This window comes from Stegostoma tigrinum, chromosome 4 (genome assembly GCF_030684315.1).
Source record: "Stegostoma tigrinum isolate sSteTig4 chromosome 4, sSteTig4.hap1, whole genome shotgun sequence".
In the NCBI taxonomy this organism is placed as follows: Eukaryota; Metazoa; Chordata; class Chondrichthyes; order Orectolobiformes; family Stegostomatidae; genus Stegostoma; species Stegostoma tigrinum.
In genome coordinates this window covers 3,146,582-3,161,475 of record NC_081357.1, presented here as the reverse complement: position 1 = coordinate 3,161,475, position 14,894 = coordinate 3,146,582, and the positions used below count along the sequence as shown (strand labels likewise).

Genomic DNA, 14,894 nt, shown 5'->3' with positions numbered 1-14,894 from the left:
AATGTAAATTGTCTTGCACTGGACGGAAGAAAATTATGTGTGAAGAGTAAAAGATTTGTGAATCTACAATATGAGAGCACAGTTTAATGAAAAGGGGGAAATTCCACAGTACTGAGACTAAGGGATATTCGTTTACTTAAATTGTTGTGCATCCTTTCAAGAATAGATCTAGTTTCACCATGTGGGAGAATGTTCTTACAGAATCGCTTATGTAAAGCCCCTTTACAATTTATATGGCTGGTAAAGGCTGTAATATATTATTTTCTGTTTACACATGATTAGAATTTGCTTACTTGTAATAAACAAAAGTTCATGTTAAGTCAAGAAGCCTGGTTAGTGATTGCTGTTAACTTGATTCCAAACAGAAGAAACATCTGTTTAAATCAGTGTTGAGTGATTTTTTTCCCTTATTTTTAAACTGTGCTGTCATGTTAAGTGGGCTAGATGGCCTACTCCTGTTTGTATGTTCCTGTGTTCAAAATCCAGTAAAATTCATTGAAATGTTTAATGTAAATATTAACCATTTAGTGAAAGGATTATTTAGATTTGTAGACCAGTTGTACAATTACAGTTGTATTGTTCCAGTGTAAAATGCTGGTACAAGGTAAAGTTTTAAGAAATGCTGATAGATTGTACAAGATTATATAAGGTTGTGGTGAGGCTGACTAGAAATAAGTCTTGTGTTTTGTTACATGTCACACACTTTGTGATGAAACCCAGTTTTGGAAAAGGTGTTTAATTTCTTGCATGTTTTGAATTAGCTTTATTGTTACATATACTCAATGAGTACAGTGAACAGTTTATACATCACTACTTACAATGTCATAAAAGTATCTAGGAACAGTTTCTTTAGTGACAAGATCTTAGAAAACAGAGAAATAAAATGCCTGGCATTACAAAAATAAAAGTCCAAATCAGTGGTCTGCCAACCCACACCATGCTGTCACCTAGCCTCCACTCTGCACCAGGCCATGGCTCCAGACCATGCCAGACTTCACCTTGAGGATCATAAGGCTGGGAGATCTACTCATTTACCATCTCTACATCACTCTGTTTGAATACCCTCCAAAACATTTTAAACAATACAATGTTTAAGTTTTCAATCAAAGCTTGATCTGATCTGATGCCTCCAGATGCTGTCTGGCCTGCTGAGTTCATTCAGCCTCCTGTTTGACTACCCTGGATTCCAGCATCTGCAATTTTTTTTGTCTCAAACTGATCTGATGCCTGTTGGGAATCCAAACATCTTTCTGTTACTCTCTGTCCCTTGGTCAGTGTGTGTCTATCTGTTTCTCTGTCTTCTCCAGAATATCTCCCCCTGACACTGAAAGGCTTCTGTGCCACACACCGGATTGGAATCAGATGCTATGTTTGGGAGCTGGACGTGGCACATGGGATTAAGATGACTTTTCATGTAGATATCAAAAAGCAGAAATCATTGCTGATGGAAGCATGTTTTTTAGTTTTGATTATGGACTAAAATGGAAAAAAAAGATTAGTTTAAAACCAAATGACTATGGAAAGACGTGCTGCAAATCATAAAACAAGTTACTGATACTCATTGTGTGCGAAGTTTACATTGCTGCTTTGTTCAAGCAGTAGGGGGAGCGTGTTTGGAGGTGGCACAACACCAGGGATGTGTGCAGAGTGAGATATCATCAGCAAGAGTGGCTGATGAGTTTATACAGTTGTGACCAGATATTGATGCTAAAGATCATCAGTCTGATGTCAACTTTCTGAATGATTCAAGGGGGGCTGAACAGCTATTGGGTGTGAAAGCAGTCTTCTTTATTCAGTAACTATAAGACTTTGTAGTTAGTTTACCAGTTGTCCGATGCTTTCTATGAAGAAGTGAAAAGACCCTGGAAAAAGGAAATTGAAGAACAGACATTTCTGGCAAACAAAAAGATCATTTTAGAGAATCCTGAAAACTAGTGCTATTGAACTGTTGTCCCCTCTTTTATTTTTCCATCAGCCCAGAAAACCAATGTTGTTTTGTTTGTCTTTGTGTACATATGGAAATTGTATGAACATAGGGACTTGCCTGCCACAACTTTGCTAATCTTAGCCCCTTTTACCTTAATCTAATGTCGCCAAGTAATTGACATTTCTACCCTGGGAAAAAGAAAGACTCTGACTATCTATTCTATCCATGCCTCTCGTCTTTTATAAATTTCTATCAGATCACCCCTCATCCTTTGACGTTAAAGAGAAAACAATCCAGGTTTGTCCAAATTCTCCTCATAGTTAATATGCTCCAAACCAGGCAACATCCTGGTAAATCATACCTGTACTGTTTCCACATCCTTCTTGTAATGTGACAACCAGCTAAATAGACAATATTCCAAATGTGGCCCAACTAAAGTTCTATACAGCTGCAACATGACTTGTCAGTTTTTATATTCTGTGCCCTGACTGATGAAGGCAAGCACGTCTTCTTGACCATCTTGCCACTTTCAGGGCACTGTGAATCTGTGCGCCTAAATCCCTGTGTATGTTGATCTACCCAGGGTTCTGTCATTTGCTTTATACTTCCCTCCTGTATTAGATCTTCCAAATGTAACATGACACATTTGTCAGGATTAAACTCCATCTGCCATTTTTCAGCCCAAGTGTTCAGCTGTCTTTACCTGCTGAATCCTCTGACAATCTTCACTATCCATAGCTCCTGTAATTGGTATCAACTGCCAACTTACTAATTAGGCCACCCACATTCTCCTCCAAATCATGTATATATATCACAAACAACAGGGGCCCCAGCGCTGATCCCTGCAGAACACCACTGGTCACACATCTCCTGTCAGAAAAAACATCACTCCATGGCTAGTGAGTGATAATGGGAACTGCAGATGCTGTAGAATCCAAGATAACAAAGTGTGGAGCTGGATGAACACAGCAGGCCAAGCAGCATCTCAGGAGCACAAAAGCTGACATTTCGGGCCTAGACCCTTCATCAGAGAGGGGGATAGGGAGAGGGAACTGGAATAAATAGGAGTGGGAGCCTCATGCAGATGGCCTCAAGGCCCTCCGCTTATTCCTGTCCCACAGGCCCGACCACCCCCCTCCACCGACACCCTCATCCGCCTAGCCGAACTCGTCCTCACCCTCAACAACTTCTCTTTCGATTTCTCCCACTTCCTACAGACTAAGAGGGTGGCCTTGGGTACCCGCATGGGCCCAAGCTATGCCTGCCTCTTTGTAGGTTACGTGGAACAGTCCCTCTTCCGCACCTACACAGGCCCCAAACCCCATCTCTTCCTCTGTTACATTGATGACTGTGTTGGCGCCGCCTCTTGCTCCCCAGAGGAGCTTGAACAGTTCATCCATTTCACCAACACCTTCCACCCCAACCTCAAGTTCACCTGGACCATCTCCAACACATCCCTCACCTTCCTGGACCTCTCAGTCTCCATTTCAGGTAACCAGCTAGAAACTGATGTCCATTTCAAACCCACTGACTCCCACAGCTACCTAGAATACACCTCCTCCCACACACCCTCCTGCAAAAATTCCATCCCCTATTCTCAATTCCTCCGCCTCCGCCGCATCAGCTCCCAGGATGAGGCATTCCACTCCCGCACATCCCAGATTTCCACGTTCTTCCAGGACCGCAACTTTACCCCCGCAGTGATCGAGAACGCCCTTGACCGCGTCTCCCGCATTTCCCGCAACACTTCCCTCACACTCCGCCCCCGCCACAACCGCCCCCAGAGGATCCCCCTCGTTCTCACATACCACCCCACCAACCTCCGGATACAATGCATCATCCTCCAACACTTCCGCCATCTACAATCCAACCCCACCACCCAAGACATTTTTCCATCCCCACCCTTGTCTGCCTTCCGGAGAGACCACTCTCTCCGCGACTCCCTTGTCCACTCCACACTCCCCTCCAACCCCACCACACCCGGCACCTTCCCCTGCAACCGCAGGAAATGCTACACTTGCCCCCACACCTCCTCCCTCACTCCTATCCCAGGCCCCAAGATGATTTTCCACATCAAGCAGATGTTCACCTGCACATCTGCCAATGTGGTATATTGTATCCATTGTACCCGGTGGGGCTTCCTCTACATTGGGGAAACCAAGCGGAGGCTTGGAGACCGCTTTGCAGAACACCTCCGCTCAGTTCGCAACAAACAACTGCACCTCCCAGTCGCAAACCATTTCCACTCCTCCTCCCATTCTTTAGATGACATGTCCATCATGGGTCTCCTGCAGTGCCACAATGATGCCACCCGAAGGTTGCAGGAACAGCAACTCATATTCCGCTTGGGAACCCTGCAGCCCAATAGTATCAATGTGGACTTCACAAGCTTCAAAATCTCCCCTTTCCCCACTGCATCCCTAAACCAGCCCAGTTCTTCCCCTCCCCCCACTGCATCACACAACCAGCCCAGCTCGACCCCTCCCCCACTGCATCCCAAAACCAGTCCAGCCTGTCTCTGCTTCCCTAACCTGTTCTTCCTCTCACCCATCCCTTCCTCCCACCTCAAGCAGCACCTCCATTTCCTACCTACCACCTCATCCCGCCTCCTTGACCTGTCCATCTTCCCTGGACTGACCTATCCCCTCCCTACTTCCCCACCTATACTCTCCTCTCCACCTATCTTGTTTTCTCTCCATCTTCGGTCCGCCTCCCCCTCTCTCCCTATTTATTCCAGTTCCCTCACCCCATCCCCCTCTCTGATGAAGGGTCTAGGCCCAAAACGTCAGCTTTTGTGCTCCTGAGATGCTGCTTGGCCTCCTGTGTTCATCCAGCTTCACACTTTGTTCACTCCATTGCTACTCCCTGGCTTCTATGACTAAGCCAGTTCTGTATCCATTTTACCAGCTTCACGTTTTGTGTCAGCCTGCCATGAAAGATCTTGTCAAAAACCTTGATAAAGACCATATAGACAAAAACTACCACCCTGCCCTCATTAATCATCTTTGTCACTCCCCCAAAAATCTCAATCAAGTTTGTGAGACACAACCTTCCCTGCACAAAACCATTCTACCTATCACTGGTAAGTTATCTCTGACTCCAGCATCTGCAGTTCTTATTATCACAAATAAGCCCATATTTTTCCAAATATGAGTAAATCCTGTTCCTAAAAAATCTTCTCCAGTAATTTTCCTAGTACTCACATAAGGCTCAGAGGACTGTAATTTCCAAGATTAACCCTGTTGCCCTTCTTAAACAATGGAATATTGCTGGTTTCTCTCCAGTCCTCTGGGACTTCTCCTGTGACTAAAAAGAATGCGAAGATTTCGTACCAGGCCCCAGTAATTTCCTCATCTGCCTCCCTCGGCATTGGAGGATAGATCCCATCAGGTCCTGGGGACTTGTCTACCCTAATGCTTTACAAAACACCCAACACCTTCTCCCAAGGGAAGATCATGCCTTATAATCATCTATGATTCACGATCATGCCTTTATCAGTCCTGAGGAAGGGTCACCAGACCCGAAACGTTAACTCTGTTTTCTCCTTCACAGATGCTGCCAGACCTGCTGAGCTTTTCCAGCAAATTTGTTTTTGATCATGCCTAACAAGTTTGATTGAATTCTTTGAGGAAGTGACAAAGACGATTAATCAGATTAGTGCAGTTGGTGTTGTCTACATAGACTTAGTAAGACATTTGACAAGGACCCCACATGGCAGACTGGTCAAAAATGTAAAAGCCCATGGGATACAGGATAATTTGTCAAATTGGATCCAAAATTGGCTTAGTAACAGGAAACAAAAGGTAATGTTTAATGGCTGCTGTTGCGAATGGAAGGCAGTTTCAGGTGATGCTCCACAGGGCTCAGTGTTGGGACCTCCTGCCGTTTATTTTATACATTAATAGTTTGGAGTTGAATGTGGAAGGCACACTTGGGAAATTTGCTGATGACTGTGTAGTGGATAGTGCAGAGGAAAGCTCTAAGTCCAAAATGATACAGAAGAGTTGATAGAGCAGACAGGAAAGTGGCAGATGAAATTAAACTCTGATAAGTGTGAGCTAATGCATTTAGGAAGGTCAACCAGTAACAGGCAAAACACTATAAATGGAAGTATACTGAGACGGGTAGATGAAGTGAGAAATCCTGGTGTGCAAACATATAGGTCCCTAAAGGTATCATCTCAAGTAGATTAAGTTGGAAAGACATATGGAGTGCTGTCCTTCATTGGCAGAAGTATGAAATACAAAGGTAGGGATATAATGATGAAACTGTAAATAACATTGGTGAGCGCACAGCTAGAGTATTGTGTACAGTTCTGGTCACCGCATTATAGAAAGGACATAATTGCTCCAGAAAGAGGGCAGAGAAGAGTTACTAGAATGTTGCCAGAGCTGGAGAATTGTAGCTACGGGGAGAGATTGGAAAGGTTGGAGTTGTTTTCCTTGCATCAGGGAATGCTGAGGGATGACATGTAGAGGTATGCAAATAGTGATGGGTAGACATAGAGTGACAGGAGGACTCTGTTTTCTTTGGAGGAGAGTCATCTATTCAAGCTAAATGGCAGAGGAACTGGAGAGGACGTGAGGAAAATCTTTGTTATGCAGAGGGAGTGAGTGTCTAGAATCCACTGCATGAGTTGGTGGTGGAAATGGATGGGCAGTGTGCAGGAAGATAGGATTGGAAGGGGCATCTGTCTGTCTTTGGGTCAATATGGACAGAATGGGCTGAATGGCCCTCTTCAGTGCAGTTTCTAAGGTTCTATGGCTCTAAACATAGAAGACACGAGCAGGAGTAGGTCAATTGACTCCTCAAGCCTGGTCTACCATTCAGTATGATTGTGGCTGATCATCGAGCTCAGTACCCTCACCCTGCTCTCTCCCTCACCATATTCCTACTCCCTTTAGCCACAAGAGCTATATCCACCTAACTCTTGAAAACATATAATGCTGGCGCCTCTACCACACTGCATGGTAGTGAATTCCGCAGGTTTACTGCTGCCTGGGTGAGAAATTTCTCTTCATCTCAGCCCCAAAAGGTTTGCCCTTATCCTTAAAACTATGACCTTTGGTTCTGGACTCCCTGACGTCAGGGGCATCCTTCTGGACCTGCCTCTTTGTAAGTTCAGCCTCAACGACTTCTCTTTCGATTCCTCCCACTTCCTACAGACTAAGGGGGTGGCCATGGGTACCCGCATGGGTCCAAGCTGTGCCTGCTTCTTTGCAGCTTATGTGGAATAGTCCCTCTTTCGCACCTACACTAGCCCAAAACCCCACCTCTGCCTCCATTACATTGATGACTGTATCGGCACCACCTCATGCTCCCAAGAGGAGTTCGAACAGTTCATCCACTTCACCAACACCTTAAACCCCAACCTCAAGTTCACCTGGATCATCTCCAACACATCCCTTACCTTCCTGGACTTCTTTGTCTCCATCTCAGGCAACCACCTACAAACCTATGTCCATTTCAAGCCCACCGACTCCCACAGCTACCTGGAATACACCTTCTCCCACCCACCTTCCTGCAAAAATTCCATCCACTATTCCCAATTCCTTCGCCTCCGCCACATCTGCTCCCAGGATGAGGCATTCCACTGCCACACATCCCAGATGTCCTCACTCTTCAAGGGCCACAACATCCCCCCACAGTGGTCGAGAATGCCCTCGACCGTGACTCCTGCATTTCCCGCAACACATCCCTCACACCCCACCCTGCAATAACCACCAAAAGAGAATCCCCCTCGTCCTCACATACCACCCCACCAACCTCTGGATACAACACATCATCTTCCGACACTTCCACCATCTATATTCCGACCCCACTACTGAAGACATTTTTCCCACCCCATCCTCGTCTACCTTCCAGAGAGACCACTGCCTCCGTAACTCCCTTTTCTGCTCCACACTCCCCTCCAACCCCACCACACAAGGCACTTTCCCCTGCAACCGCAGGAAGTGCTACACCTGCCCACACACCTCCTCCCTCACCCCCATCCCAGGCCCCAAGATGACTTTCCACATCAAGCAGATGTTCACTGTTCACCTGCACATCTGCCAATGTGGTATACTGTATCCGCTGTACATGGTGTGGCTTCCTCTACATTGGGGAAACCAAGCGGAGGCTTGGGGACCACTTTGCCGAACACCTACGCTTGGTTCGCAGTTAACAACTGCACCTCCCAGTCGCGAACCATTTCAACTCCCCCTCGCATTCCGTAGATGACATGTCCATCCTGGGCCTCCTGCAGTGCCACAATGATGCCACCCGAAGGTTGCAGGAACAGCAACTCATATTCCGCTTGGGAACCCTGCAGCCCAATGGTATCAATGTGGATTTCACCAGCTTCAGAATCTCCCCTCCCCCCACAGCATCCCAAAACCAGCCCAGCTCATCTCTGATGAAGGGTCTATGCCCGAAACGTCAGCTTTTGTGCTCCTAAGATGCTGCTTGGCTTCTGTGTTCATCCAGCTTCACACTTTGTTATCTTGGATTCTCCAGCATCTGCAGTTCCCATTATCCCAGCTCGTCCCAGCCTGCCTAACCTGTTCTTCCTCTCACCTATCCCCTCCTCCCACCTCAAGCCTCACCTCCATTTCCTACCTACTAACCAAATCTCGCCCCCTTGACCTTTCCATCCTCCCCGGACTGACCTATCCCCTCCCTACCTCCCCACCCATACTCCCCTCTCCACCTATCTTCTCCTCTATCCATCTTCAGTCCGCCTCCTCCTCTCTCCCTATTTATTTCAGAATCCTCTTCCCATCCCCTTTTTCTGATGAGGGTCTAGGCCCAAAACGTCAGCTTTTGTGCTCCTAAGATGTTGCTTGGCCTGCTGTGTTCATCCAGCCCCACACTTTGTTATCTTGGATCCTCTAGCATCTGCAGTTCCCATTATTTCTGATCCTTCTGGATCTAGCCTGTTTGTTCCTGTTGGATATTTATAGGTTTTTATGATATTCCACCCTCAATCTTCTAAAACTGACTCAGTCTCTCCTTATACATCGGTCCTGCCATCTGAGGAGCCTTCACTACAGTCTCTCAATAATAATGACATCCTTCCTCAGATAAGGAGTCTAAAACTGGACACAAACCTTTAATTGAACCAATTATGTTAAAGTAGAATCCATATCATATTAAAAATCAGAACAGTCCTTTGCATTGTTGCTCAAGCTTAGATGGAACTATGTGGTCTTAGTATCTGAAATCTTTTAATTTCATAAAGAGCATGTGAAGATTTCTCACTAAGATAGTATAAGTTTGAAACATTTTTGCTCAAGTTTGTTTGTAGGATTATTTTAATGCAAATACAGCATCTTTAAGCACATTTTTCTCCTTCCCATTTTCCTGTGTAGGCTTAAACCACTAAAAGAAATACAGGCACTATATCCTTCAGAGCAGGTGGAACAACACCTGGACTCTGTTTCTGACACTCAACAAAGCCTGGAACCTGAGTTTCACTTTCAAGATGAAGTGCAGCGACATGTGGAACAGTACACCGATGACAAAGGTAATGATTTAATTGGCAAGTTTCCTTCTGTATAAAACAGCAAGTGTGTGTAAAACTGCATTATACAGTTCAGGTAACACGAATCACTCCTCATTGGAATCGTTTTATCATGTGCAATCCTTTCAGAAATTTTGCCTTCATTTCTAATTATTTGAACAACTGAGCATCACTTCCTGATGTAGATTGGAGCATGTCAAGCTGTCCTTGTGTTAGTTGTTGGATGTGTTGAACTTGTGGGGGCTTCCAGAGGAGATTTACAAGAATGATTCGGGGATGAAGGGCTTGCCGTATGAGGAGTGCTTGAGATCTCTGGGTCTGTATTTTATTGCGTTTGGAAGGATGAGGGCAGATTTGACTGAAGCTTACAGAGAATCCTGGATAGCGCTGACATGGAGAAGATGTTTTCACTAGTTCAAGAGACTGGGATCTGAGGGCACGGCTTCAGAGTGAAGGGATGACTTTTAGAACTGAGATGAGGAGGAATTTCTTCAGCCGATTATCGAGAATCTGTGGAACTCATTGCTGCAGAAGGTGGAAGCCAAGTCATTGGGCGTATTTTTGGTAGATATAGTTAGGTCCTTGATTAGTAAGGGGATCAAGACAGGTGAATGTGCAGAATAGACTCGATGGACTGAGTGGCCTAATTCTGCTCCTATATGTTATCATCTTACGGTCCTAATATTTCAGCTTGAGATCCACTTGGTCAGCTTTCTATTTGAGACATTGACTTTGTGTGTTGAATCGAGTTTTTGACATTTGGAACTCACAATTCAGGGGGCCCCTTTCCTATCATTGGAACTTTGAACCATCCATTGAGGTGGAGATTCTGTCCTTAGTAGGTTACCACCATAATGGGGACAGCCAGCCTGTGTCTGTTAGGGAATGCTGGAGAAGTTTCCTCTGCTGGTTCTAAAGAATGGTAGGAGGAACCTAGTGAGGATCATAAACAGTGTGGTGGACCACTTCCTCTGTAATAAATTCTACATGAATCTGTATAACTTGAAAGAGCCAACAGCTTTCCTACTGAGGTTGGTCCTCATCCAGTTCCTAAAATAACTGTCGGACCACTGGAATTCTGATTCTATTGAATTCAGATTGTACCTGAATTGTGGGCGGCACGGTGGGTCAGTGGTTAGCACTGCAGCCTCAGAGCGCCAGGGACCCCGGTTTGATTCCAGCCTTGGGCAACTGTCTGTGCGGAAGTTGCACGTTCTCCCCGTGTTTGTGTGGGTTTCCTCCAGGTGCTCAGGTTTCCTCCCATGGTCTAAAGATGTGCAGGCTAGGTGGATTGGCCAAGCTAAATTGCCCGTTGTGTTCAGGGGTGTGTGGGTTATGGGGGATGGGTGTGGGTGGAATGCTCCAAAGGGCAGCGTGGACTTGCTGGGCCGAAGGGTTTCCACACCATAGGGAATCTAATCTAATGTACCTCCACAGCTGAGACAAGGAATTCGGAATCTGGGGACTAACTGAGGTAATCCCTACAATTCCACCATACCATTCTGTCACAGACATCAGCTCATGCATGGCTGATGAAATTTAATGCAGATAAGTGTGAAGTAATTACTTTTGATGGAAAAATTAAGGAGAACTGTTGTAAAATGAATAGTTCAATTTTAAAGGAAACAGGATTAGAGACCACCAGGGATTGTATGCGCATACATCTTTGAAGTTTGTTAAAAATATGTAATCCTGAACATTATTGTTAAAGGTGTAGAACATAAGAGTGAGCAGGTTAACTTAGACATTTATACGTTACTGAATAGGCTAGGTGGAATATTGTGTCCAGTTCTAGAATCCCTACAGCGGGAAACAGGTCATTTGGCCCATCAAATCCACACAGCCCTTCCAAAGACCATTCCACCCTATCCCTGTAACCCTGTATTTCCCATGACTACCCCACCTAACTTGCAGATGCCTGGGTACTATGGGCAATTTAGCATGGTCAATACACCTAACCTGCACATGTTTGGATTGTGGGTGGAAACCAGACCACCCAGAAGAAACTCACACAGACACAGGAGAATATGGCAGAATCACACAGACACTCCAAAGGTAGGATGGATCCTGAGTCCTTGGCAATGTGAGGCAGCAGTGTTATCTACTGAGTTACCATGCTGCTCCCACGTTTCTAAGCACCACACTTCAGAGAAATGCCTTAGCAATCTTCTCCTTAGAACAGAGAAAGTACAAATAAACTAGTAAGCACTAGTAAGGGCATTTTAATCGGTAAACAGAGTTCACAGGACTGAAAAAAGCTAAGGATGGGATAAAACTCACGCAGAGTTAGTTGGAGATAGCAGGAACTGCAGATGCTGGAGAGTCTGAGATAACAACGTGTAGAGCTGGATGAACACAGCAGGCCAACCAGCATCAGAGGAGCAGGAAGGCTGATGTTTCGGGTCTGGTGATTTCTGAAGAAGGGTCCAGACCCAAAACACCAGCTTTCCTGCTCCTCTGATGCAGCCTGGCCTGCTGTGTTCATCCAGCTCTACACCTTGTATTCTAAGGATGGGATAATAAGCTTTTTCTTAACATCGTGATTTGGTGTGATCTTGTTTTTTTAAATTTGTCCTTGGGATATGGGTGTTGGTGGCAAGGCCAGCATTTGTAGCCCATCACTATTTGTCCTGGGGATAGGTAAAAGCCCACTTCATTGAGGTGGAGTAACATGAGTCTGGAGTAACATGCAGGCAGACCAGGGAAGAATGACAAATTCCCATCCATGGAGGACATTAGGAAATCAGGTGGGTTTTTTGACAATTGATAGTGGTTACATGGATGCCTTTAGACGAGCATTTTCATTCTAGAATTTTACTGCATTTAAAATTCCTCATCTGACATGGGGGGATTTGAACCCACATTCCCCAGAATATTAGCCTGAAATTCTGGATTATTACCTCCATGACTAGTGTTCCAGAAGCCAGTTTCAAAACTTGAGTTTAAATTCACTACATAAATGTGGAATTTAAAGCCAAACTCAAAAATGATAACTATGTACTAATGTTGTAAAAATGTATCTCGTTCTCTAAATGCTCTTTAGGAAAGAAACCTGTAGTCTGCCTGCATGTGACTCCAACTCTTAATGATGTGACTTGTATGTACTCTCTGAATTGCCCTAGCAAGCTAGTCAGGTCAAGGGCAAATAGGATGTGTTACAACTGTCCTTGCCAGTGGAACCCACATCTGATGAAATAAAAACAACTGGTAATGATCATTTCTAACAAGAGAGACTCTAAACATCTCCACTCAACATTCAATGGTGTTACAATGGCTGAATTTCAAGCATTATCCTGTGGACAAATTACTAGAGATTTAGCTGGACCAACCATAAAACACTGTGTCCAGAAGATAGGTCAAAGGCGAGGAATTCTGCGGTGGGTAATTCACCTCCTGTCTCCATTTACAATCCACAGTTAGGATTGTGATGGAACACCGACACTTGTCTGGATGAGTGTAGCTCTAATCAAACTCAAGAAACTCAACACCATCCAGGAAAAAACAATGTTTAATCGGCAGTCCATATACCTCCTTACACCTTCATTCCCTACCGCATCATTGTAAAGTGACAGCAACATTATGTGCCATCTACTATATGGTCTGCAGCAGCATTGAGACACTTCTAAACCTGTGAACTCAATCTCCAAGAAGAATAAGGGCAGCAAGTGCATGACCATCACCTATGAGTCCTCTTCTGACTCACATATCATCCCAACTTGGGATATGTCTGTTCCTTCATTGTTACTGGGTCAAAGTCTTGGAGCGCTCTTCCTAACAGCACTGTGCATATACCTACGCTGGATAGACTGCAGTGGTTCAAGAATGCAGTTTGCTGCCACCTTCTCAAGGGCAGTTAGAGATAAACAATTACTGCAGGCTTTGTGAACAATGTTCACATCCCATGAATGAAGGCACATGTTATGTCCGAGCTGATGTTATCACTGGACAAGTCAGATGTCAGAATGAGATAACAAAGTATGAAGCTGGATGAACACAGCAGGCCAAGCAGCATCTCAGGACCACAAAAGCTGACGTTTCGGGCCTAGACCCTTCATCAGAGAGGGTCTCTCTTGAAGGAACTAGGCCTAAAATGTCAGCTTTTGTGCTCCTGAGATGCTGCTTGGCCTGCTGTGTTCATCCAGCTTCACACTTTGTTATCTTGGATTCTCCAGCATCTGCAGCTCCTATTATCCCTGCCAGAATGAGATAAATTGATTTGTTTTGTTTGGCTTTAAAAAGGTGATCTCTCACTGAAACACAAGCCTGCAATGTTGCCAATTTGGTTTTATCAATGAAGCAGAAGTTTATTTATTTAGAAATGTGGAGCTTATTCAAGGAAAAGCTCTTGTGTGACCTAGATAAGTATGTACCTGTCAGGCAGGGGGGAAGCTGTAGAGTGCGGGAGCCGTGGCTTACGAAGGAGGTGGAATCTCTGGTCAAGAGGAAGAAGAAGGCTTATGTTAGGATGAGATGTGAAGGCTCAGTTAGGGCACTTGAGGGCTACAAGGTAGCCAGGAAAGACCTAAAGACAGAGCTCAGAAGAGCCAGGAGGAGACATGAGAGGTTGTTGGCAGATAGGATCAGGGTAAACCCTAAGGCCTTCTATAGGTACTTAAGGAATAAAAGAATGACGAAAGTAAGATTAGGCCCAATCAAGGATAGTAGTGGTAAGTTGTGTGTGGAGTCAGATGAGATAGGGGAAGTGCTAAATGAATATTTTTCAACAGTATTCACTCTACAAAACGACAATGTTTTAGAGGAGAATACTGAGATACAGGCTACTAGACTAGGTGGGATTGAGGTTCACAAGGAAGAGGTATTAGAAATCCTTCAGAGGGTGAAGATAGATAAGTCCCCTGGGCCGGATGGGATTTATCCTCGGGTCCTCTGGGAAGCCAGGGAGTAGATTGCCGAGCCTTTGGCATTGATCTTTAACTCGTCATTGTCCACAGGAATAGTGCCAGATGACTAGAGGATAGCAAATGTGGTTCCCCTGTTCAAGAAGGGGAGTAGAGACAACCCTAGTAATTATAGACCAGTGAGCCTTACCTCAGTTGTTGGTAAAGTGTTGGAAAAGGTTATAAGGGATAGGATTTACAACCATCTAGAAAAGAATAAATTGATTATGGATAGTCAGCATGGTTTTGTGAAGGGAAGGTTGTGCCTCACAAACCTTATTGAGTTCTTTGAGAAGGTGACCAAACAGGTAGATGAGAGTAAACCGGTTGATGTGGTGTATATGGATTTCAGCAAGACGTTCGATAAGGTCCCCCACAATAGGCTTTTGTACAAAATGTGGAGGAATGGAATTATGGGAGATATAGCAGTTTGGATCGGAAATTGGCTTGCTGAAAGAAGACAGAGGGTGGTAGTTGATGGGAAATGTTCACCCTGGAGACCAGTTACTAGTGGTGTACCACAAGGGTCAGTGTTGGGTCCACTGCTGTTTGTCATTTTTATAAA

General features: G+C 44.9%; 1 protein-coding gene across 1 annotated transcript in view; it reads left to right on the top strand.

Annotated features, from left to right (window-relative positions):
• The window catches only part of LOC125452334 (dynein axonemal heavy chain 6-like), a 920,763-nt gene that overhangs the window by 59,830 nt on the left and 846,039 nt on the right, over window positions 1-14,894 (top strand). The window contains exon 4 of the mRNA XM_059645527.1: window positions 9,280-9,434. Within this exon, the coding sequence (XP_059501510.1) occupies window positions 9,280-9,434 (155 nt within the window). The remainder of the gene's footprint in view (window positions 1-9,279; window positions 9,435-14,894) is intronic.